The sequence below is a fragment of the Lygodium microphyllum genome, chromosome 12 (genome assembly GCF_053477565.2).
Source record: "Lygodium microphyllum isolate KBCC chromosome 12, Lygodium_microphyllum_v1.1.10, whole genome shotgun sequence".
In the NCBI taxonomy this organism is placed as follows: Eukaryota; Viridiplantae; Streptophyta; class Polypodiopsida; order Schizaeales; family Lygodiaceae; genus Lygodium; species Lygodium microphyllum.
Window position 1 is genome coordinate 148,292,260 of NC_141146.1, and position 27,447 is coordinate 148,319,706.

The 27,447-nt window shown below is 42.8% G+C and overlaps 1 protein-coding gene across 3 annotated transcripts in view; it reads left to right on the plus strand.

Annotated features, from left to right (window-relative positions):
* The window catches only part of LOC148028426 (callose synthase 5-like), a 275,331-nt gene that overhangs the window by 213,320 nt on the left and 34,564 nt on the right, over nt 1–27,447 (plus strand). For all 3 annotated transcript variants that reach the window (XM_087690228.1, XM_087690230.1, XM_087690229.1), the window contains 2 exons: nt 20,656–20,791; nt 20,883–20,994. In XM_087690228.1, coding sequence (XP_087546354.1) covers nt 20,656–20,791; nt 20,883–20,994 — 248 coding nt within the window. The remainder of the gene's footprint in view (nt 1–20,655; nt 20,792–20,882; nt 20,995–27,447) is intronic.

A 27,447-nucleotide genomic window follows, 5' to 3' on the forward strand; every position in this document is an offset into this window, starting at 1 on the left:
GATCATGCTAATACAATGGAGTTTGTTATGGCCACAAACACACTTGATGATAAGGAGTCTATTTCTTTTGAGGATGCACAATAGAGTGTGCATTGGATGGAAGCAATGCAAGTTGAATTTGATTCTATCATGAAGAATCAAACATGGGATTTAGTTACAGTGCTTGTTGCAAAGAAAGCTCTTGGTACTAAATGGATCTATAAGTTGAAAAGAAAAGCAAAAGGATCCATTGATAAGTACAAAGCCAGGCTTGTGGCAAAAGGCTATGCACAAAAGAAGGCCATTGATTATGAGACATTCGCTCCTACATCCTGTATAACCACCATTAGGTGTATGTGTTGGGTATCTCACTTACGCCTCACTTACGCCTACGCTCACATAGGAGTGTCGGTGATCAGTAGGACATTGGGGCACTTTTTACTCTCGGTAGGAGAGGTTTTTTTCCCCAGACTAATAGTTTTATTTCGTATGTGCTTATGTCACACTCTTATGGGCACTTATCGTGTTCGGGTGTGAACACCCCCTACAACCCTAAGGTTTAAGGGTTGCACCTTGTACTTTCATGACAATCTTTCAGTCCATTGTATTTGTGTCTCACTCTCATACTGTCTACTGATTTCTATGCTGAGCTTCGATCGTGTCTCCATCTCACATTTGGTATTAGAGCATTGCCTCTGTTCAGCTGAGGCCCTATTCAGCTCAGCTCCGCTTATTCTTTGGGATTCTCTGCTCAGGTCCACCAGCCTCAACCTTCAAAAGGAGACGCTTGCCCCTCTGCTTTGCATAGCAGCTCCTTGTTCTGCAGTAGCTCGAGCTGCTTCTCCCCACACCAGTTGCACGCCACGCGAGTTGCCTAGCCAGACTGCAAAACATCCCACTAGTCCTGTCTGAAGCGCCAGCTCTCGTCAGTCACACTGCCTCTTGCCACAGCCGCCCCCTAGTAGCAAACTCGCCTGAGAAATGCTCCCTGCACCTCCCATCGTCAGAGTGCCGCTTGTCATCAGTAGAGCTCCGCCCGTCGTCCTGCAACCTGCCAAACACTGTGCCCAGCACCGCTTGTGAGCCAGTGTCCGCCTCTGCCTCTACAGCGCTGCCTGTCTACCTCGGAGCTTGCCAGCTTGCCTAGGAGTGCCACCTGCCAAGGACCACGCTGCGTACCACCCCTTTGACTTGCAACTAGTGTCCGTCCTGTGCCCTCCGGCCAGGGTTCTGACACCCGCCAACTCGGCTGTACTCGTACTTGTACTTGCGCCTGTGCCTGTATCTATGCCTGTGGCTACCATCTTGTCAACTCGACATTTCTGATGTATTTTAAAAAAAATATTTTACCTTTTTGTTCCAGAATTAATTTCTGGAAGAGGGGATTTCTACCCAAGCAGACACAGAACTGTGGGTATGTGTCCCGGACACGGTGGATGCAAATTTCTGGGCAAAATTATCAGAAATTTTGGGGCTTTTGTGTTTTTTGAGGACATTGGCACATGTATTGCAGTCTCAGTCACTGATAGACTCTTTTGGACAAATTTGGGGCAAGAGATTTTGGGGTTTTTGCTGATACAGTGTTACTGAACACTGAATGCATCTTGGACAGCGTGCATTAAAGACAGTTTTGAGAGAGTGCACCTAATTGCAGCAAGTTATCTGCTGTAATTTCTGGAAATTTTGAGATTTCCAGTTTGGTCCCGCTTGGACATTGCTCTTTTGCTTCTTTTGGTAATTGCTTATCATGGCAAATCAGGGAGGAGATATCTTTACCTATGTAACCAAGGAGGACAGATTGGATGGAAACAACTACTCACTTTGGTCCTTCATGTTGAAGAATGTACTTGTGGCAAAAATTATTTGGGATTATGTCAGTGGAGAAGAAGCTAGACCTTGAGTTGTGGCTCTAGCTACTCTTCCTCCAGGAGGATGTGCACAACGGGCACCTCAGCCTGCTCCACTTTAGCCACTTCCCCAAAATCAGCAATTCAAAAAGCATGGGATACACGGGATGCACAAGCTTTGTCGCTGATTGCATTGGCAGTTCAGCGGTCCATCATCCCCCATATTCGTTCAGTAGCTTCTTCACGAGAAGTTTGGCTAACTTTGGAGCAAATGTTTGCAGGAAAGAATGAGACTTGCATCTCTTTCTTAAAGAAAGAGCTAGAGACATTGAAAATGTATGAGGGTGATTCTATTCAGGACCACTTGAACAAAATTCAGGACTTGCGTGAGCAACTCATGAATGTTGATGAGTACTGTTCGAATGCACAAATGATATCTACTACATTGAACTCATTACCTCCTTCATACTTGGCTTTTCATACAGCCTTAAACCTCACCATGAGGATTGCCGCATAGCTGATCACTTTTCTTCAGTTAGTCAGTTTGCTTCCAGAGGAGGAGCAAACAAGAAGAAATAGTGGTGTGGATGCCATAACCGTTGAGTAGGCTTTTATGGCTAGACAGAAGGGCAAAGGCAGCCAAGTAAAGAATGCTCCGCAGAGCTTTGGGACTTCTGGCACATCACAGGCAAGTAAAAAACAAGGGGGCACGCAAGCCAAAAAGGGCAAATGCCATTATTGCAAGAAGCCAGGCCACTACATCACTGAGTGCAGAAAGCGAATTGCGAAGGAGGAGGAGTCAGGAATGTCTTTGTTTGATGCTCCTTCCATTGCTACTGAGTCCGCGTCCTTTGTTGTAGACAAGGATTATTGCTTTTGCACTTGCAGTTATGACACTTTTTGGGCTGATCGAGCATTTAGCTCTATTAAGGATGCAGGCACTTGGTTTTTTGACAGTGGTGCTTCTAGGCATATTTTGTGCTCATAGCCATTGATGGCTCTATTCTCCTCCTACAGGATGCTTTGTTTGTGCCAGGCATAAAGAATAATCTACTCTCTATTTTTTCTTTGGCATGTTGTGGATTGCAGGTCACATTGAGAGACAAAGAACACACGACTTTGGTCTTGACAGGCACTTTATGTCATGGGTTATATGAGTTGGAGGCTCTTTCAGTTGATCAGTCAGCGTACTTGACATCTACTCTTACTCTTGCTATGATACAGACATAGTTATGGCATGCTAAGATGGGGCATGTGAACTTTGGCAGCTTGATGCTCTTACAGCGTACATAGATGCTAGATGGATTACCTCTACTGGAGAGACCTCTGGAGCACTTGTACATAGAATGTATTTCGGGGAAAATGCATCGTTGTTCGTTTCCCTATGATGTTGCTTTTAGATTAACAGTATGGTTGCAATTAGTGCATTCACATGTATGTGGGCCTATGCAGACAAAGTCATTGGGAGGATATTACTATTTTGTGACTTCTATTGATGACTTTACTCGATTTTCCTAGGTCTACTCTTTGGTCACAAAGTTAGAAGTGTATGATGCATTCTTGGCTTTTGTTGCGCTTGTTGAGAACCAATCTAGTTGTAAAATAAAGACTCTTCGTTCGGATCGAGGGGGGGAATATATGTTCTCTATATTGAATTCTTTTTTAAAGCACAAGGGCATTGTCCATCAGTATACTACTTCTTATACTCCATAGCAGAATGGGGTTGTAGAGAGGAAGAATCGGTCACTCATGGAGATGGCTAGATGTATGCTGAAAGCAAAGAGCTTGCCACACACAGTTTTTGGATGGAAGTTGTCATGTGTGCTTGCTATGTTTTGAACAGATGCCCCACCGAAGCATTAAACAATGTTACACCTTTTGAGGCTTGGAACAGCCGGAAACCTTTTGTTGGGTACTTTTGTACCTTTGGCTGCTTGCATATGCACACATTCCATAGGTACTCAAAAAAAAAGTTGGATAACAAGGCTGTCAAATGCATTTTTGTGGGATATAGTAGTGAAAGCAAAGGCTACAGACTCTATGATCCTGTCTCTAAAAAGGTATTTGTTAGTAGGGATGTATTATTTGATGAAAAATCAGAATTTTCCCTAGCTGGTTTAGACACATATCAGGCTGCCCATGATGTATCTGAAGGGCTGCTGCCCATTACATTTGGTGATTCAGTTGGAGTTTCAGCAAGTGAACTCAATGTTCAGCCAGCTGCTCCATTGGAAAATGCAGAAAATCAGCCATTGGCTGTTTTGAATATTCAGCAAAGTGCTGAAACTGAAATTCAGCAAGAGCTTGTGCACAGTCAGGATGCAAGACAAATTCCTAGATGGTATTTACAGACTATGAAAGATAGTCATCTAGATGCACCGATGGTTGGTTACACTAGAAGGCAAGCTCGTATGCTTGATAGTGCACATACTATGGAGTTTGTTATGGCAGCAAGCACTCTTGATGATGAGGAGCCTGAATGTTTTGAGGATGCACAACAGAGTGTGCATTGGATGGCAGCAATGCAAGCTGAATTGGATTCTATCACTAAGAATCAAACATGGGATTTAGTGTCTTTGCCATTTGGGAAGAAAGCCATCGGAACAAAATGGGTCTACAAGCTTAAACGAAATGCAGATAGCTAAAGGTTATGCACAAAAGAAAGGCATAGACTATTAGGAGACATTTGCTCCTACTTTCCGCATGACGACCATCAGGTCTATGGCTGCTTTGGCTGCCCATTATGGATGGATTGTGCATCAGTTGGATATTAAAAGTGCATTCTTACATGGAGAAGTTCATGAGGAAGTATATGTACAGCAGCCTGGTTTTGCAGTTGAAGGATCAGAACACTTGGTTTGCAAGCTGAAAAAAGCTTTATATGGTTTAAAACAAGCTCCTAGAGCTTGGTATGCAAAGATAGATGCTTTCTTGCTTAGCCAAGGGTTTATAAACAGCTCATCTGAGTCTACCCTTTACGTATGTAAAGAGGGGGGATCCATGCTGATCATTTGTCTATATGTTGATGATCTCTTGCTTACAAGGACACATGCTGTTTAGATTTCAGCATTTAAAGAAATTTTGCAGCAATCTTTTGACATGTCAGATTTGGGGTCTTTCATTATTACTTGGGCATTCAGTTCATACATGATGCTAGAGGTATTGGGTTATCACAATCAAGATACATTGGTGAACTTCTTGGGAAGTTTGGCTTACAGGATTACAAGCCAGTCTGTACACCAATGGAACCCGGACTAAAGGTGTCATTACATGATGATAGTGATTTGTTTGATATACACATATATGCTCTAACAGTTGGATGCCTTATTTACCTATGCAACACTAGACCGGACATACAGTTTGTAGTTTCAGCCCTGAGCAGATATATGTATCAGCCATGCATGTCACATTGGCAAGCTGTTAAGCATATCTTCCATTACTTGTAGGGTACTAGATCTCTTGGATTGCTTTATGCCAAAGGGGGACCATTGCAGTTACATGCTTACAGTGATTTTGATTGGGCTGGTGATTATGACTCACATCACTCCACTAGTGCCAATTGTTTCTTTCTTGGCTCGTCTTGTATATCTTGGCTTAGCAAGAAACAGTCCACTGTTGCCACATCATCATGAGAAGTTGAATATGAGGCAACTTTCACTACCATAGTTGAATGCATGTGGATTAGACGCTTGCTATAGCTGATCTAGATATATCTATTACAGAGCCTACTCCTTTATTCACTGACAGACAGAGTACCATTGCAGTGTCACGGAATCCAGTGTTTCATGCCCGCACGAAACATATTGAGATACATTATCACTTTTCCAAAGAGAGGCTACATGTAGGTGATATCAGCCTTGTCTATTGCCCTACCACCACTAATGTGGCAAACATCTTCACCAAAGCTCTTCCTCGTGACAAATTTGAAGCATTTCTCAATGCTTTAAATTTGATCCCCTTTGGTGGCGGGGATGATCCTTGTACTCTTGATCACTCTTCACTCCAGGGGGGTTTATTGGGTATCTTACTTACGTGTCACTTACGCCTACGTTCACATAGGAGTGTCGATGATCAGTAGGACACTGGGACACTTTTTACTCTCGGTAGGAGAGGTTTTTTCCCCTCAAACTTATGGTCTTATTTCGTATGTGCTTATGTCACACAAGTACAGGCACTTATCGTGTTTGGGTGTGAACACCCCCTACAACCCTAAGGTTTAAGGGTTGTACCTTGTACTTTCATGACACACTCTTTCAATCTATTGTATTGGGTGTCGTGCTTCACTCTCATACTGTCAACTACTTTCTGTGTTGAGCTTTGATCCTTTCTCCATCTCACAGTATGGTTGCTTTGGCTGCCCATTATAGTCGGATTGTGCACAAGCTTGACATTAAATTTGTATTTTTACATGGGGAACTTCAGGAAGAAGTGTATGTTCAGCAGCCCATGGGTTTTGCAGTTGAAGGATCTGAACACTTGGTATGCAAGCTGAAAAAGGCTTTGTATGGTTTGAAGCAAGCTCCACGAGCTTGGTGTGCAAAAGTTGATGCCTTTTTACTCAGCCAAGGGCTTATTAACAGCCCATCAGAGTCTACTCTTTATGTATGCAAGGAGAGGGGGATCTTTGCCGGTCATTTGTCTTTATGTGGATGATCTTCTACTCCTTGGGACATGCTGATCAGATTTCAGCATTCAAGAAAAATTTGCAGCAAACTTTCAAAATGTCGGATTTCAGGCCTTTGCATTACTATTTGGGCATTCAATTTATTCATGATGCTAGAGGCATTGGATTGTCACAGTCTAGATATATTGATAAACTCCTTGAGAGATTTGGCTTCCAGGATTGCAAGCCAGTTAGCATACCAATGGAGACTAGACTCAAGCTGTCTTTGCATGATGACAGTGATCTGGTTGACATTCAAACATATGCTCCAGCAGTTGGATGCCTCATTTATTTATGCAACACAAGGCCATATATTCTGTTTGCAGTTTCAGCCCTGAGCATGCTGCTAGACGCTCTCTTGACTGTTGTACACCTGGTCACTGCCTACCTACCTCAGCTGTGGCCTGTCCAAAAGGAGTGTAGATGGTGTATAGGTAGGGCACAACCCTAACTATGCAGGTCAGGTTTGGGTGCAGATCAGAATGGCTGTCTTTCTGTCTTTCTCTCGCCCCCTCCTCCTAGTCGCCTGGCCCCTGCACTTTGCAAGAACAAGGTAGTAGGCACACAGGGCTTTTGTATTGAGGTAGTGGCCCCCAAGGCTGCTCTGAACAGTGAACAGTGGCGTGATGCTCTCTCTCATAATGCTATCAATGCTCTCGTAATGCAGTGAATAGTGGTGTGTAATGCTGTAGTGCTCTTGTGATGGTGTAATACTGTGATGCTCTGTGACAGTAATGCTGTTATGCACTCGTAATGCTCTACAACAGTAAGCTCTGCTGGAGTAACGCCACAGTAATGATGTTCTTGAAATGGAGACTAGCAGACCTTACGCTTTTGTCTCTAGTGACTGATGGGATAGTTTGTCTGATGGGATGTACCTGCAGTGACTGATGGGAATGTCTGCAGTGTGAAAGGCAAGAATACTGCCATGATACTCTGAATGCTGCAGTGATTGCTTATGTCACAGTGACAGTTTATGCTACAGCCACATTTTATATTGCAGACACATTGATATTTTATGCTACAGTGACAGTTTAGGTGAGATTGACAGTTTTATGCTGCACTGACAGCTTTATGCTACAGTCATATTTTATGGTGCAGTCACATTGACATTTTATGATACACTACCAGTTTATGTTACTGGTTTACTGCTTTAGTCACACTGTAAACAGTTTATGCTACATCATATGCTATAATCATGACGGAAGAAACTGACAATGAAGGAATCATAAAACAGACCATGGAAACAATGTTTCATACACCGCCAAAGAACCCAAGTTACAAAACCTACGAGCATAAAGCCCAAGATTGGAATGTCTCTCTAGGGTCACGTAGATATGGGAAGACATTCCGTAAAATCAATGAAACACTATATGAGGAGAAGTTGACCATGCTTCGTGCTGAAATGCATATCATGAGGAAGGAAATGGAAAGTAATATACAAGAGTCGGTTCGAGCTGAAATGATGGAGGAACTAAAAAAAGAGATACAACAAACATTGGATGCACACATGGCAAAGAAAGACTCAATGATCTCTAACTAAAAGAAGAACTAGAGGAATGCAAAAAGAAATTGGATGCACAAAAGGCATCACAAATCACACCGGAGTTGCAAAAAAAAATGGATGTTTTGAAAAAGGATATGCATACCTATGCAAGTTTGGTGGAAGGAACCCGAAAGAAAATGGAGAATATTGAAAATGCTATCAAAGAAAGTGCAGAATAGATAGATGTGCCAAAAAGAACAAAGGAATGCATGGCAACAAACTAGAAGTTATGAATGCCACCCTAGAAGAAGAGGCAAGTAGATGGGCACGCACAATTCACGTAAGAGTGATTGGACTTGATGAGAAAAGCTCCCCAGTTGAAGATGCTACAGCTCTTGCCACCAAAATTGGGGCTACAGATGTATCCATAATGGGGCTTGGAGACTTGGAAAGGAAGAGAGCCTTTCTCTCCAAGAGGATTGCTCTCAAAGGAGAAAAGATCTACCTAGATAAAGACCTTATCCCGCCTAGATAGCCAACAAGAGGGAAAGTATGCCACACATTCTAGAGGCATGAAAAGCAGGTAAATGGCTTGTCTACAAAGATGGAAGAGCCATCATCACAGAGAGGACAACATGACAGTGCACGGCCTATGAGACCCTTAATTTCACACTATGTAATTGCAATGGATCCCTTAAGACAGATGTAAGTTATTTTGAGAATACTTTCAAAGGGATAGACATTGCTATATATGTTGAGACACACTAGTGTAAAGACAACTGTCTACCTGATGTATACGGATATAGATGGGAAAGTACTTATTGCCCTTAGCCTAGGAGGCTTGGAGGGACGATGGTATTAGGAGGTGTGGCATTTCTATTTAGAGAAGAGCTGCGACATAGAGTCCAAGTGGTATATAGAGTTGCAGAGACAAGATACATGTGGTTTTGGTTACGTACAAATAGAACTCAAGACATATACATTTCCATATGCTACTTTTCCCCTGCATACTCTAAGTTTGCTCCTATAGAGGCATGCGTGTATACACCACTATATGAGGATATAATGAGATTTATGAGCATTGGGGATATTTTGCTAGCAAGAGACTTTAATGCACGCACAAGAAGCAACCAATCTGCTTTGTTTGACGCTAGCAATGAGATGTTTAGAGATATTGCTTTCAATGAAGTGGGATTAGTCAGATCAACCCAAGATAGAGAGATAACATAATATGGAGCACACCTACTAGTATTGGGAAGTGGCCATTCTTAATGGGCTATCACAATGGCCAAGATCGAATGGTTTCACATGCTGGAACAACAAGAAAGGGTCAAGCACAATGGACTACTTGATTGGATCACTCAACTTGCTGCCTGACATAAAAAGCTTTGAAATCTCAGATAGACCGATTGGATTAGCAATAGACCATGCTATTCTAGCTTTCACAATACAATATGGGCATATACATGAGCACAACCACAATACCAAAGTTGCCACACTATGATTTTGTGAAAGGGACCTTACACGTTTACAGCACTACTGTGCGAGATGCATTGAGGGAGCTAGACACACATGCCTCTTTGGATGAGTTTACAGGATAGCTGGCCGAGATAGTACATACTTCAGCTGCCTATGCTTTCCCACACACTACACCATCAGATAAGCCTCCACGAGATAATGTCCCACAGAATGGCTAGTATGATGATGAGTGCAGAGAGACACAAGCATGTTTTCAGCTAGAGGTGGCACTTGGCATATGTACACACAAGCATACTTGGACACTCTTCAAACAATTGGTACGCAAAAAGAAGCGAGAGTACCTGAGCAAACTAGAAACAAAAATGTATTCCATGTTCTTGGGACACGACAGCAAGAGAGCATAGAAAAGGATGCATGAGAGCCATCCACATATACAGATTACTAGACTGGATGATTGGCATGAATATGCTTTCACAGAAGTAGAAGTAAAGAATGTTATATGGAAACTACTGTAAGGATGGTGATAGGATCGAAATGCAGCTGAGAGTGCAGTAGACAGTGTGAGAGTGAGAGAGACAGAGTGAAGCACGACACCCAATCCAATTGATTGAAAGAGTGTAACATGAAAGTACAAAGTACAACCCTTAAACCTTAGGGTTGTAAGGGGTGTTCACACCCGACACACGGTAAGTGCCCATAAGTGTGTAACATAAGCATGTAAGTACATATGAAAATAAGACTATAAGTCTGGGGGAAAAAACCTCTCCTACCGAGAGTAAAAAGTGCCCCAGTGTCCTACTGATCACCGATACTCCCATATGAGCATAGGCGTAAGTGAGGCGTGAGTCAAATACCCAACAAACCCCCCTGGAGTGAAGAGTGATCAAGAGTACAAGGATTATCCGCCACCAAAGGATATCAAATTTAAAGCATCGCGAAATGCTTCAAATTTGTCACGAGGAAGAGCTTTGGTAAAGATGTCTGCCACATTACTGGTGGTAGGACAATAGACAAGGCTGATATCACCTGCATGTAGCCTCTCTCTGACAAAGTGATAATGGATCTCAATGTGTTTCGTGCGGGCATGAAACACTGGGTTCCGTGCCACTGCAATGGCACTCTGACTGTCAGTGAACAAATGAGTAGGCTCCGCAACAGATACATCCAGATCAGCTAGCAAGCGTCTAAGGCATACGCATTCAACTGTGGTAGTGAAAGCTGCCTTGTATTCAGCTTCACATGACGATGTGGCAACAGTGGATTGCTTCTTGCTAAGCCAAGAAATGCAAGAAGAGCCAAGAAAGAAACAATTGCCACTAGTGGAGTGACGTGTATCATAATCACCAACCCAATCAGAATCACTGTAAGCATGTAATTGCAGTGGTTCCCCCTTGGCATAAAGCAACCCAAGAGATGGAGTATCCTGCAAGTAACGAAAAACACGCTTGACAGCTTGCCAATGTGACATACGTGGCTGATGCATATACCTGCTCAAAGTTGAAACTGCAAACTGTATGTCCGGCCTAGTGCTGCATAGGTAGATAAGACATCCAACTGCAGGAGCATATGTATGTATATCAAACAAATCACTGTCATCATGTAATGACAGTTTCAGTCCAGGTTCCATGGGGGTACAAACTGGCTTGCAATCCTGTAAGCCAAACTTCTCAAGAAGCTGCCCAATATACCTTGACTGTGATAGCCCAATACCTCGAGCATCATGTATGAACTGGATGCCCAAGTAGTAATGCAAAACTCCCAAGTCAGACATGTCAAAAGTTTGCTGCAAATTTTGTTTGAATGCTGAAATCTGATCAGCATGTGTTCCAGTGAGCAAAAGGTCATCAACATAAAGACATATAATCAACATAGATCCCCCTTCTTTACATACGTAAAGGGTAGACTCAGATGAGCTGTTTAGAAACCCCTGACCAAGCAAGAAAGCATCTATTTTTGCATACCAAGCTCTAGGAGCTTGTCTCAAACCATATAGTGCCTTTTAGCATGCATACCAAATGTTCTGAGCCTTCAACTGCAAAACCAATGGGCTGCTGTACATAAACTTCCTCCTGAAGTTCCCCATGTAAAAATGCAGTTTTGATATCTAGCTAATGCACTGTCCAACCATAATGTGCAGCCAAAGCAATCATAGACCTGATGGTCGTCATACGGGAAGTAGGAGCAAATGTCTCCTCATAGTCAATGCCCTTTTTCTGTGCGTAGCCTTTAGCTACAAGCGGTGCCTTGTATTTATCAATGGATCCATTTGCTTTCCTTTTCAGTTTGTAGACCCATTTCGTTCCAATGGCTTTCTTCCCAAATGGCAAGGACACCAAATCCCAAGTTTGATTCTTAGTAATAGAATCTAATTCAGCTTGCATTGCTGCCATCCAATGCACACTGTGTTGTGCATCCTCAAAACATTCAGGCTCTTCATTATTAAAAGCACTTGCTACCATAACAAACTCCATGGTATGTGTTGAATCATGCAAACGAGTTTGCCTTCTAGTACGACCAGCCATGGGTGCATCCAAAGGACTATCTTGCATAGTCTGCAAATGCCATCTAGGTAACTGTCTAGCTTCCTGACTGTGTGCAAGCTCTTGCTGAATTTCAGTTTCAGCATTATGCTGAATATTCCGATCAGCCAATGGCTGAATTTCTGCACTTTCCATAGGAGCAGCTGGCTGAACATTAGGTTCATTTTCTGAAGCTCCAGCTGAATCACCAAAAGTAATGGGCAGCAGCCCTTCAAAAACATCACAAGGAGCCTGATATGTGTCCAAACTAGCCAAGGATAATTCTGATTTTTCATCAAAAACAACATCCCTGCTGACAAAAACCTTCTTTGTAACGGGATCATAGAGTCTGTAGCCTTTGCTCTCATTGCTATATCCCATAAAAATGCACTTAACAGCCTTGTTGTCCAACTTTTTTCTAAGTACCTGTGGAATATGGGCATAGGCAAGACACCCAAAGGTACGGAAGTGGCCAACAGAAGGTTTACGACTGTTCCAAGCCTCAAAAGGTGTGATGGTCTTCAAGGCTTTGGTAGGGCATCTGTTCAAAATATGGCAAGCACACATGACTGCTTCCATCCAAAAACTATGAGGCAAGCTCTTTGCTTTCAGCATACATCTGGCCATCTCCATGAGTGACCGATTCTTCCTCTCTGCTACCCCATTCTGCTGTGGAGTATAGGTAGTAGTGTTCGATGGACTATGCCTTTCTACTTCAAAAAAGAATTCAGCATAGAGGACATGTATTCTCCCCCTTGGTCCGAACGGAGAGTCTTAATTTTGCATCCAGATTGATTTTCAACAAGTGCACTGAAAGCCAAAAATGCATCATACACTTCTGACTTCTTTTTCAAACAGTAGACCCAACAAAAACGTATAAAGTCATCAATGAATGTCACAAAATAGTAACAACCGCCCAATGACATTGTTTACATAGGTCCACAAACATTTGAATGCACCAACTGCAATCTGGTTGTTGCTATGAAAGCAACATCACGGGGAAATGAGAAACGATGCATTTTTCCCAAAATGCATCCCTCGCATAAGTACTCAGGAGGTCTCTCCAAGAGAGGTAAGCCATCCAGCATCTGAGTACGCTGCAAAGCATCAAGCTGCCAAAGTTTACATGCCCCAAACGAGCATGCTATAACTCCACCTGTATCATAGCAGGAGTAAGAGTGGATGTCAAGTATGCCGACTGATCTACTGAAAGAGCATCCAGCTCATATAAACCATGACACAAAGATCCTGTCAAGACCAAGTCATGCGTTCTTTATCTCTAACCATGCAACGGTCATCATCAAATGTGACCTGCAAACCACAACGTGCCAAAGAAGAAATAGAAAGCAAATTCTTCTTGATTCCAGGCAGAAACAAAGCATCCTGCAGGCGGAGAATAGAGCCATCAATGGCTGTGAGCTGAATCTCCCCAATACCACGAACAGGGTATGATGCATTATTGGCACACTGTACAGATTTCCCAACGGGAGGTGCACTAACTGAAGCAAACAGATCTTTGCGAGATGTAATATGTCTAGAAGCACCACTGTCAAAGAACCAAGTGTCAGCATCCTCTGTAGAGCTAAGTGCTCTATCGACCCAAGAGATGTCATAACTGCAAGTGTAAAAACAATAGTCCCTGTCCACAACAAAGGACGCGGACTCACTAGCAATGGAAGAAGTAGTAGAAACAGACATTCCTGACTCCTTCTTCTCTTTGGCAATGCGCTTCTTGCACTCAGTGATATAGTGGCCTGGCTTCTTACAATAATGACATTTTCCCTTTTTAGCTTGCGTCCCCCCTTGTGTCTGATTCTGTGATGTGCCCGAAGTGCCAGAACTCTGTGGAGCATTTTTCACCTTGCTGTTTTTGCCTTTCTGTCTTGCCACAAAAGCCTGCTCAGAGACTATAGCATCCACACCACTATTTTTCCTTGTTTGCTCCTCCTCTAGAAGCAAACTAACCAGCTGAATAAAAGTGAGTGGGTGCTCGGCAATCCTCATGGTGAGGTTCAATGCAGTATGAAAAGACAAGTACGAAGGAGGTAAGGAATTCAAGGTGGTGGATATCAACTGTGCATCCGAAAAGTACTCATCTACATTCATGAGCTACTCCCTCGAGTCCTGAATCTTATTCAAGTGATCCTGCATAGAATCACCCTCATCCATCTTCAAAGTCTCTAAGTCTTTCTTCAAGAAAGAGATCCAAGTCTCATTCTTTCCTGCAAACATATGCTCCAAAGTCAGCCATGCATCTTGTGAAGAAGATGCTAAACGAATGTGAGGGATGATGGACCGCTGAACAGTTAAAGCAAGACAAGGCCTATGCATCACGTGTATCCCAACTTGGCGGCGCCCAGGCCTGGTGGCGACTACGCCTGCAATTGGCGGACGTGCTGGAGGCAGGCGGCGCTGGAGGTAGGCGTGTTGGAGGCAGGCGGTGCTAGAGCTGATGAACAGGAGTAAGTAGACGAGCTGCAGGTCGAGCCTGACGAGGATGAGGTGCTGCTGGGACAGGTGGCGTACGCAGGTACAGATGGTGCCTTCAGCTACTGGCGAGAGCTGCAGAACTGACGGGGGCCGCAGACAGTGGGGGCTACAGTCTGCAGACTGCAGACTACTCTGATACCAACTGTAAGGATGGTGATAGGATCGAAATGCAGCTGAGTGCAGTAGACAATGTGAGAGTGAGAGAGACAGAGTGAAGCACGACACCCAATCCAATTGACTGAAAGAGTGTAACATGAAAGTATAAAGTACAACCCTTAAACCTTAGGGTTGTAAGGGGTGTTCACACCCGACACACGGTAAGTGCCCATAAGTATGTAACATAAGCACATAAGTACATACGAAAATAAGACTATAAGTCTGGGGGAAAAAACCTCTCCTACCGAGAGTAAAAAGTTCCCAAGTGTCCTACTGATCACCAACACTCCCATATGAGCGTAGGCGTAAGTGAGGCGTAAGTCAAATACCCAACAACTACAAAATGGAAAAGCCCAAGATCATGATGGTTTAGTAGCAAAACACTTCACGTATGCTTGTGATATTTGGGCACTAGCAACGACTCACATCTTTAATAGGGCAGTTTGTGAGGGATTTCCAACCAGTTGGTCAAACCATACTATTGTGCCACTCTTTAAGAGTGAAGACCCTGTGCTACTTAGTAGCTATCGAACCATCATGATTGGACACATGCTGGCCAAAAATTATGTCTCTATTGTGGAACAAGCATTGAGTGAATGGGTTGAGATGCATGGCCTGAGATCAAAAGGCCAAAGTAGCTTCAAGAGGGGATATACAACTCTAAACCATATCTTTACATTGAGTGCAGTCATCAAAGAAGGCAAGGCATTCAAGAAAAAAATCTATTGCTGTTTTGTGGACTTTCTCAAGGCCTTTAACACAGTGCCACATGCTAGATTCATAAGAAGAATGCAAAACATTGATGTGCCCATAGAGATATAGTGGAGTATCCATGCCTTATATGAGACAGTGATAGGCAGAGTACAGACGCCTGAGGGCATCTCAGATACAGTCAATAGCACCATTGGGGTGAAACAAGGATGCCCACTTTCACCGACACTATTTGGGCTGTACTTAGATGCAATTTCAGAATACGTGAACAAAACTGGTCGGGCCAGAGCCATAGCCTAGCTTAAGTGCTGATACCATTATTGCTTTATGCAGACGATATTCTACTTATATGTGACTCACCTGCGGGTCTAAATAGAGAGTTGGATGCATTATTAGCTTTTTGCAGAGATAGAGACCTTAAGGTGCACCTTGGGAAAACTAAAGTTATGGTATTTAATACTTCAGCTACTTGGGTAATGAGAGCTAAGCACCAGTTTACTTTCGATGGTGGAGATGGTCAGGCAGTATGTTTATTTAGGGGTCACATTGAAGGGACCACAGTTCTCTTGGAGAGAGACATCAAAGGCTCGTTTGGCAAAAGCATATGCATCCTTAGGTACATTGGAGAGGCAATGCGCTCACATTTCATAAACCGCACACCAAACTATGGGTTTTTGACACCTTGGTTACAACCACACTCCTATATGGGGCAGCTATTTGGGGTCCATGTCTTTCAACAAAGGAGACAAGCCTTTGGGAGACCGGGATGGACTAGAGAAGGAATACTATGATGGGCGGGAGCATATGGAAAGACCATTGGTCATGATGATCTCATGTATGATACAAGCGAAGAGCTGGACCCCACATGAGATTATCAAAGCTGAGTTTTGAGCATCACCCATGGTGGTTGAGGCCTTGGTCCCAGCTATTGACTACCATCCATATACTATGACGAGTGGCAGCATATGGAAAGACCACTGGTCATGATGATCTCACGTATGATACGAGCAAAGATCTCGACCTCACATGAGATTATCAGAGCTAAGTTGAGAGCATCACCCATGGTGTTTGAGGCCTTGGTCCAAGCAATGACTTTCATACATAGGCTATGGGAGCTCCCCCAAGATAAATACCCACGAGTAGTCCTAGCCTCTTCTAGACAGCTAGCAATAGATGGTGACAGATGTTGTTTGTATACTCAAATGAGTACATGGATGAGTTTACATGGGCTACAGATTGATAGACTACCCCCCCTTTGACTATAGCTTGCATTCCCTACACTTGACCTAAGCCGATCAGAACCATGTGATTAGAGCAAACATACTAAGGTTACATATGGAATAGACTTGGGTCCCGATTCCCCTCCACCCATGGCACAAGAATGGCACACTACTAGACCCACTTCCTTCAAGTATCTGAGGATGGTTTCATCACCGGACCCAGTCATACAAATATACAATTGCCTCATGGATTGTGCACAGTTGTTGGTCAAATCCACACCTCATCCCACCATGAGGATTGAGACAAGCAGATGGAAGGGGATACAAATAGAGGAATGCATATGCCCACTATGTCACAAAGAGCCAGAGACAAAAAAACACTACATGTAACCATTCACGGTATGTTATGATATATGAGGTAGATACCACTGTTTGTTTCGAGAGGGTTTCTTCCTCTTGGAGCTCCAAAGGTGCAAAGCAGCTATTCTACAGAGTAGGAGGCCCCCACAACTCAGCTCACATAGACAGAGATCGGTCATTGACTTTTTCACTACTACACAACGGAGTATGGCACATACCACTACTATTGCCACATAGTCTACAGGAGTATATCATCATTGGACCTCATCTTCTATAGGTGTCCCTTTGGATAGAGCAGTGGGACTCAGCCGGTCTAGGCACCCATGTCCACCCGGACGAAGGCCTAGACATCCACACCACATACAAATTAGAGCCATCATTGAGCACCAGAGGAGACAAATGCCGAGACATCTCAGCCATGCAGAGATACATCTTCTTAGAGGATAGACATCTCATTGTGGAGAGTTTCCTTTTTCTACTTTTAATTTTAGATCATTGGCATGTTTTCTTTTTATAGGACCCTATTTCACTTTTCAATATCTGTTCTTGTTCCAAATGAGAAACACACTATCGTTGTATGTATTTCTTTGGTCTCATAGGCCACATTGGTCTTTTAGAGACGTTAATATACTCTCTCTCTCTCTCTCTCTCTCTCTCTCTCTCTCTCTCTCTCTCTCTCTCTCTATGCCCACCATGCACCTGCTCCACCCTCTCTCTGCCCGCCTCGCCCTGTATCCCCTACCCTACCCTCGCCGTGCACTTGACAGGCCCTCTCTGTGTACTTGTCCTGCAAGGCCCACTCTCTTGGCGAGTAGCTCGTGCTGGTGTATAGTTTGTAGAGGATTCAAGCCATGCTAGTGTGCTATGTAAGTCACACTGCTCAGTAGGTCGCCCAAGATCGACGTCACCCCACCCCTCCCCTACACCTGACTTGCCCCCACCTATACTACTTGATGTGGCCCCTGCCCTACACTTGACCTGCTCTCTACCTACCCTGTAACCCGCCCTTGCCCTATACCCCCTACCCCGCCCCCGCTCTACACTTGACTTGTCTCACGTTGGACCCACCACACTTGACATGACTCTCTGCCCACCTGACCCACGCCCTCTGCCCACCTTCATCTTTGTTCTGCACCCCTTGCCCTTTGCTACCACATTTGAATCTGCCTCTTTGCCCATTGTCAACAACCACCCTATCCCTTATCTGTATCAACACATCCATTGCCATCATGGAGGGCCCTAGTCATCATGCCCTACCCTTCATGTAACCATCCAAACCTAGAATAGAGATCAACAACATCACAAACAGATGACAAGCATGGACGCCAAGCTAGACACACTAGAGAAAGTGTTGAAAGCACTCATCGAGTCATCAACAACACAGAAAGAAACCCTAGACAACATCATTAATCAAGTGTAACGAGGCCTACTAGACAGAATCACAAAACTTGAAAGTGAAGTTGAAGAATGCAGGAATGAGAAGGCAACCATGCTAACCGAAATTTATCAACTAAAAGAAGAGATTGTAAACATAAAGAGCACTGGACAAGAGGAAGGAGATATCCAAGAGGACACAATCTCCACCATAAAAGAGGAAATCTCAAAAGTGGTGGACGTTAAGCTTGAGGCAACGCAACAAGGGTGGGTAGAGGTAGTGAAGAAGCACATAAAAAAGTAGGAAAAAAACAATCAAAAGGAGGTACACATTGTGAAACGGGCAAGTGGCATATTCAACAAAGCGGGCTCATCACCCTAGGTCCTAGGAGGATGGTAAGACCTTGTGCATACACCTCGGATACAGAGAGGAAGAAGCACTTCCCTTTACAAAAGCCTGGAGAGTTGGGGAGGACCCACAAAAGCGCACACTCATCTTTAGGTTTTGAGATGAAATGGAGAGGATGGCCTTAATGAGGAAGGAAGCCGTGCTACATGGACCCCTAGGGGATCCTATCTACCTTGATGATGACTTTACCAAGATGCAAGCGGAACATAGACACGCAAGCATGCCCAAAATAATCCTAGCTAGGGAGGGCAAGAATGTTACTTTGATCCTAAATATCATGATTTGACATTGATGCAAATTAATGCACTAATTGACAAGTCAAACACTTCCAAGTTGAAGTGTCAAATGTACTCAAGTACCAAAATCCCAACACGGGATACTAAAGCAAGTACAAAACTATCAAAACTTTCAATCTTCTTGAAAAACATCCCTACTCTGCATAAAACAGCACCCAATCTGCAATTTACAGCAATTCAATTCTGTACTACTGCATGCCTCGAGATGCACGCTAAACATAAAATGCAGCAATTTAATGCTGAAAATCCCCAAATTTCACTACAAATTTTCAATTTTGAAGAAATGTTTCTCCCCAGTGTTACATAAACAGCAAGATAATGCCATTGTAGTAACTGCACTACTTTGGGATGCATGCCACCCAATAGCCCCAAATCTCGTTGAAGAAATTTTGAGAAATTGCAGAGATTTATAGTTACAGCTTGAAAATATCATAAATTGTCACCTTGGGATACGTGTGGACCGTATTCAGCAGTCCGAATTTGCCTTGGGATGCGTGCTAGACTAAAAAGTGGCAAGTGTCCCAAATTTCCAGTGGGAAATTCAAATAAATTGAGAAAGTTCTTTGAATCGATGTCAACCTAAACTCCAGGAATAAAGATTGAGAAAATCCTCAAATTTTAGGCGGCACAAGCTAAATCTGGGGCAAACGTTGGCAGCTGGAGGCATTAGCACTGACATGACCAACTGAGGAGGCAATGGTTGCTTCAATTCCTGCAGTGGCAGACTAGTGTGATGTGCAGCTGTTGGGGACAGTGCCAGGCAGCACTGGAGACCAAGGCAGGTGGTGGCACAGCAGGGCGAGGTGCATGCGATGAGCAGGGCTGCAGTGTGTGTGCTGCAATTCAGGTGGAGTGCATGTGCTACAGTTCAGGTGGCGGTGGCAGAACTGGAGGCTGGTGGCGTGTGCAGCTGTAGGTGGTGCTGCAGGAAGCCCACCATAGGCGGAGCAGGGCAGGTGGCAAGAGCTGAGATAGGTGCAGAAGAGACACTGGCCTGGGTGGTGCAACCATCTATTGGCGGGCGATGATTCGAGATTGGCAGCTTCTCTTCCTTCTCATCACGGGCTGATGGGCTAAATTGGTGGCTACACAACCTCGGGTGGAACAGCACCAGCTGACAGTGGCTGAACAGGACCAACATACATATGCTTCTGATACCAAACGCTAGAAACTGAACTAGCTATGGAGGAGAGAGAAATGAGAGAGTGAGAGTAGACAATGGAGTAGACAGTGTGAGCTGAAAACAGTAGATTGTACTTTTTGAACTGAAAGTGATAAAATGAAAGTACAACCCTTAGGTTTAAGGTAGACCAAACCCCTAACTCAACTAAAGCTAGCTAACTCTAGAACTAACTCAAAATGTGGTGACACAACTTCAATTTATTGTGTACACTACAAACTAATTGACTAAAACATTGGGCACTGCCCACAGAATGGGCAAATTCTAACAATAAAATCATGTATCAAGAAAGCAAAAAACCTTAACAATAATTTAGTTTTGCAATGAGTATATTCTTTATTGTTGTGATGGTGGTTCAGATTGTCTTACATAGTACAATGCACTCTTTGGATGAGGGCATCAGTAAATGAGCAAGAACTCACTTTTCCCCATTTTAAAGTTTTTAAAGTTTAATATGCTTACTTTTTCCAGTTTTTTACTTCTCAGACAGATATTCAGCTCTTGAGGGGCATGAAGCAGTTGCTGATATAAAGTTTACATACGTGGTTTCTTGCCAAAACTACGGTGCACAAAAACTGCAAGGGGATCAACATGCAATTGATATCCTTAGATTAATGACTGAGTAAGCATAGTGAAATCTGCACAGTGCACAATCTGTCCCTGAGGATGCATGGAATAATGCAAGGCATATTATGTTTTAACTGGATTCATAGGTACCCATCTTTGAGGGTAGCATATATTGATGAGAAGGAAGTGCGAGTGAACCAGATGATAGAGAAACGTTACTATTCAGTGCTTGTAAAGGCTGTGAATGGTCTGGATCAGGTAAGAAATGTTAGCTTTTTCTCAATCTTGTAAAAATGGATGTAAAATGACATTGCAATATAGTCACATTGTTGGATTTATATCCAGAATGATTATTTAGTTTGTAGTGCAAGTAGGAGCTAACAGAGATGGGTTTTTGTTACAATATTTATAAATCTACCCCGTGGTTGAGCCTTTGAGATTTGGTAAAATAGAAGAAAACCAGAGAATCTTAAAACACAGTTGCCAAACATGGAAAGGAAAGGAAACATAAATTAGAATCATCAGGGCTTCAAGTCAGGGGGTTGCAAGAAGGGTAGAGACAGTGAGGTCAGGTTTATAGCCATTTTTTGAGATTGGAGGTTGAATTTCTTATTGACTATTCAGAGGCCTCCTGTTTCTGTTGCAGAGAGAATGAGGCAGCCTTCTCTTGAACAAGCACATCAGTTTGTAGTGCTTTGCTTTTCTGCATCTTCCTCAACAATTTCAGAGTGAGAGTGCTTGGCCTAGAGAGGCAGATGATGATGCAGCTTGTTCATGAAGAGGAAAGTGACAGGACAAATACTTTTCAGGTCTAGCTGTGTTCTCAAGAGAAGTTATCCTCCTTAAGGTGACAGCGACTGGAAATCCTGAACCCTTCACATTCTCAGTCTCAGATGATGACATTTAACAGAAGATCACGGTGGTAGTTAACTATGATGTGAAGTGATATATCTATCCCCATCCAACAACTTCTGCACAGAAGCATTGGAAAATTTGGGAGATCAAAGGAGACACTTGTGGAGATGTGGTTGGGATGGAGAATCCCTTTGTGGAGTGACATCTCCTTTTCTTCATTACATAACCAGACTAGGAAGGAGGACTCTGATGAGCCAGATCAGGATGACCCATTAGCTTTGCAGCATAGACAGACACATGTGTCCAGTGATGACATTGTGCTCATCACTGCACATCGCCAGGACAGAACTCGAAGGAATCAAAATCTTTTGGTATTTGCTTATTATGTGCACCAAAGGCCATCCTAGTGCAACATGGATCAAACTGTACATGTTGTTTTGATTGGCTCATGTAACCAGCCTTCCTTCCATGGATAGGTGGTAAATCCCTGATTACAACTTAATTACAGCAAAAAACAATTAATGCAAATCTGAAAATACAAATTTACCTATTGATCTTGGACAATGCACATCCGACTGGCCCCAAAATTAGCGCCCCTTTCGGTATTTCTTTAGCTTTATTTAAGACAAAGTTGATTTACAATGGGATTCACCCGATCCCCTTCGAAATCCAAACTCCTCTTGCTATCCAAAGTGACCAGCAAGTCTTCAATCTGATTTGCCCCTTCATTCGGGCAATCAATTGGCCTTCACCCTCTTTGATGGAGATGGAAAATGCCCCAAATTCAATTATTTTCTGGTCCCTCCTCTTGAATAGGCTAAAAACAGCTTCAGCCCTGTTGAATCCAAGTCTTGGAGCTTCCAATTTTTGGCACACTTCCCGAGGTTGATACTAAACTCTAATTTTTGCTGTAGATTAGGGTCTATAGCAGAGAAAGCTGAAATTTCTCAACCTCTACGAGTCCCCCCAAATGCTGAGATCTTCGGAGCAAAGCTGTAAAATGGTTGGGAGATGAGAGGGAAAGCTATAGAGAGAAAATTCAGAGTTTTGTTGTGAAGAATGATTGAAAATCAGTCAAATGTAATTGTTGCCTTATCACAACAGCTTGTAGATGCAAAGAAAATAAGAAAATTAGTCATTTATTGCTGTGGCCCTGTCTCAACAACCTGTAGATTCTGTCTCCTGCTGTTGATTGGTCTTCTCCTGCCCTTGGCAGCCTCAGAAGGTTCTCTAATGGCTGCAAATGAGACCAACAGCGTCCTCTCTCTCTCTCTTGCAGGTTGAATTTATAAAAATGCCTCTCTCCAGCCTCTTAAGACGTTTTTCAGTCTTGCATGGGCATTTTTGATAAGTGACAACCTTCCCAAATGGTTTTTTCAACACTTTTCATAATTAAATATTAATTTTCAGTTTTTAAATACTGAAAATTAATCTAATAATTATTTCGGTGCCTTGAAAAATAATTTGACTGGCCAATAATTAAATTGGCTTGGCAAATTCCATGCCTGAGTGTCTCTGCGTTATCTTTGACCATCAGATTGCCATTAGGTATCATTAAATGCAACTTCTCTAGTGTCACCAACTGACACTTATGGCCAAATGGATGACCTAGGCCATCAAGTGGCACTAGATACCACCAAGTATTTGTGCGCGGCTTAACTTATAGCAACTTTTGCCTTTGACATCCCGTGATTTCTTTGGGTCCCGGGCTCTTAAATTTACTTTAACCTCGCTGGCACCTCACATGTGCAAGATTACTTAATCATGTGCTTAAAAATTAATCCATATGTTAAGTGAGGTTTCAAAAATACATGTCCTCATGACAACTCATCTGTACATGGTTGCTCATGATTACAACTGCTACAACCATCCTCTCATTGTAGGTGAGCTCCTGCTCTACATCTGTAGTAGTATCATCACCATTCCATCTCCACCCTTGTCTCTATCCTATCACAGTTGTTGCATGCATTCCTCTATACCTCTTCTCATCATCGTCAATACCCTTCTATGACCAGTATGTAGCCATATTACAACCAACCTTTTATACATAAATTGCTACCAAGACATATTGGCTCAATGATTCAAGTTAATTTGATACTCATGTACTTTGAAAGGCTATTTGTATTACGTGAGTGTTTCAAAATATGATTAAATATTCATTTTTCTATTCAAGGGTGTGGCCAATGGACAGAACGCCCTATAATTATATTTGGGTTGTCATTGACAAGAAACCCAAGAGAAATTAAAAGTTTAGTCTAGTGGTTAGATGGACTAGAAAGCTCAAAAGGACTAAGACAGTTATACTCAGATAGTTAGATTGACTAGAAACACATATAATGAGTAGTTTCACAACGTGAAATGAGATGCTTATAATCAAAGAAACAAACCATGAACCGGTGAACCTATATAATGAAGCCATCCGGAATCTAAATTTGGTGACTCCTAAAATTTAGGAGGTTACTATTTTTGGAAGTTGCTCGAATGGAAATTTTATTCGCGTCATAGACTCGAGAATTTCACAAGGAGTAATTTTATCTCCAGCAACTATCTCAAATTCTCAACCATTTGAGAGATTTTTAGAGTAGAAGGTTTAGAAGCTTCTTTCTCTAGAAAAGTGACATGTAGCATCTATAATAGAACATGTGTCGTTTTGAAGAACAAGTGTCTCTACACTTGTCATTTTTAGTAAACACTTCTCATTTGTAACCTCTACTTTCCACTTTTCAGCATCCCAAGCCCTACAGTAGGCATAGGAGTTGGTGCCGATAAGCCACTTTCTCATCCTCTTGTGGATCCCCCTCTCATTTTGGTGAGAATCTCCTCCCCGAAATGTTTTGAGGGATCTCCTTGCATGGAGCAACTTGCCTCCCCATCTTGGAAAGATGTTGGAGAAGCCAAGTTGCACCACTTGTTTAGCGCTTCTTGCAATACTTGCATGTCCAATGGTGGGAGTTGGACTTCTTTGTGTCCCTCTCCACATGGATCGCATGCAAATTGAAGGCCTCGTGTTTCTCACGAGTCATGGTGCGGATGACGGATAAAGAGGCCCGAGAGAGAGAGAGAGAGAGAGAGAGAGAGAGAGAGAGAGAGAGACTTGAGTCTCGACTGTTGAAACTTAAAAGTTGAGTCTTGAAAGTTGAAAGAGAGGGAGATTCGAGAGGCCTAAGGGTTGGGGTAAAGTTGAAGAGCAAGAGTGAGAGAGAAGGGATGGGAGATGAGAATGGAAGATGTTTTGATAGGGTGCGGGATAGAGGGGATGGGAGATCAGATTTGAGAATGGCAAATGCTTCAATAGGGTGCGGGAAAGAGGGGATGGGAGGTGAGATTCGAGAATGACAAATCACAAGTCCATTCAAGAATCAAGATCCAAGAGAGGAAGATGAGAATGGTAAGTCACAAGTTCTTGGTGAATTGGTGTGGAAGCATGGAGGAGAGGAGCACCTTTTGTAGATGAGAGAAGGGTCAAAATTCAAACAATCAAAGAGGGATCAACGGTCAAAGAGAGGGGTGCCAGCTAGAAGGAATCCAAAGAGGGCTAGGGAGGGGAGTGCATGGCTGGAAAAGGGGGTGGAATGAGGTATTCAAGGCTTCCTACCCCCCAAAAAGTGCCACGCAGGCAGGCAGAGTAAAAGCGGGAGCATAGGAAACGTGTGATACGGGACGCAGGACGCGTAGGCGATGTGGCCTAAAGAGGCACAAAAAAAACATATAAATTCGTACGGATACGCACCGTACGGTACTGTACGAATCTGTTCGTACGACATAGCAAGGCAACTATGAACTAGAGTCAGAGATGTATCAACTCTTTTTGAGCAAAGACAGCAAGAGGGCATGGAGGAAATTTCATGGGTGACAGTCCCCAATTCAGTTGACATCACCTATGGTTTGGCATGAACATGCTAGGGCACTATATGATGTTCCATCACAAGAGCAGGTACCCTGTCCATCAAACTCTAGGCCAACACAGTGTGGTTTCTTTACGGAAAAGATGGTGAGATATGCCATTTGGAGGTTGAAGAATGGGAGAGCACATGACCTATAACCTTGTGGCAGAGCATTTTGCACATGCATGTTATACACTGGCCCCTATCTTTGCAAATCTCTTCAATAGAACCATATGTGAGGGGTTTCCAATAAGTTGGTGTAACCACACAATAGTTCCGATTTTTAAGAGTGGAGATTCATTGGTCGCTAACAACTACCACACTATTATGATTAGCCATATGCTAGCAAAGATATATGCCTCTATTGTGGAGCATGAGTTGAGTTGGTGGGCTGAAACAAAGAAAATACAGTCTACAGGACAAGCTGGTTCCAATACGCTAGACCGTATGTCAAGAAGCGAAGATGAGAATTTGTGAACAACCAGAAGGCTCCCGACACTATGTATGTGTATGCTTCTCTAATTATGAGAAGATGCAAAGATATAAGGAGTTGGAAGCCGATCCAGAAATTCAAGCTTTGATGGAGAGAAGACCTAAAGCACGGGCTGAAGCAAAGGACTTTGAAGATTTCCTTACCGAGAAGACTCTCGAAACAGATGGTATTACAGGTGTGAAGACCTACCTGAGCATGAAAGGTATCAATGTCATTGATGCAACTAAGTCTATGAAAGGTAGTACATCTCCTATCATTCGAAGTCTCATCATATGCAAGCTGCTTTCTCTTGTTCCAAGAATAACTCCATGGAGAAGGGCAAGGAGAATATCGAAGAATTAGCCATTTCCATGGTAACTGAATCTCCAAAGATGCTTTTAGCAAAGAAAAACGATGTTAAAAGAGACTTCAATCTGGGAGAGAGAGCGTTAAGTTTGACGTTTTCTATGGTAAGAGAGATTCTCAAAAAACTGTGTCTTTTATTAGACAATTTGACACTGCTTTTGGTGGTGAAGATTATACAAAAAAAATCAAAGATTAGGATGGTTAAAATGCATCGAGAGGATGCTGCTTTAAATTGGTGACTCCAAGTTGTTCAAGAGAGAAAGGAACCCAAGTCTTGGAAAGAGTTTAAGAAGATATTCAACAAGAAGTTTTTGCCTTCATCCTTTGAAGCTGATGTGCAACAAGAATAGGATGAGCTGAAGCAAAGCCATGGAGACAATGTTGAAACACATATCAACAAGTTTGCAACTATTTCTCTTAAATTTACGTCTCTTTATGAAGTTCCATCCAATATGGAGATGAGGAAGTTTATCTATGGATTACATCCAATAATACGACGAGTTGTCAAGATGACAAAGCCTAATACTTTGGAAGCAAGCCAAGATGTAGATCTCAAAGCTGAACGACTGCATATGCCATGGATGCCTAGTAAAGCCTCAAAAGAAGAATCGCAAAGGAACAAGACCAAGATGTTTGACCAAAAGAAGGCAGATAAAGAAGAACCAAAGGATAAGGATAGAGGTATACCATCTTTGCCATCCAAAAAGAAGCTAACATTTCAACAGTTAGCAGAATATACAAGAGAAGGATGACGTTTCTCTTGTGGTGAAAAGAACATATGGTTGGTCAATGTCCTAATAAGGCAAAGAAGGAAAACCAAACCCAAAAGACACCTCAAGCGAATGTTGTAGCTAAGGAATCCTTGCAACAAGATGAAACTGTGTTAGATAAAAGGAAGCTTTTCATGGCTTGAGGTAAGATCGTTAATCAGCGTGTTCTCATTCATTTTGATACAAGGGCTACATATAATTATATCGATCCTCGGATTGTTGAAGCTCTACATCTACCAAAGGAGAGATTTGAAACATAAGAAATGTTAAGTGCTACTTTTCAAGGAATGATTTGAAGTTACTCCCATTCTTGGGAAACTATGAATTGAGATAGGAGATTATGTAGATCATGAGAGTTTTGTCA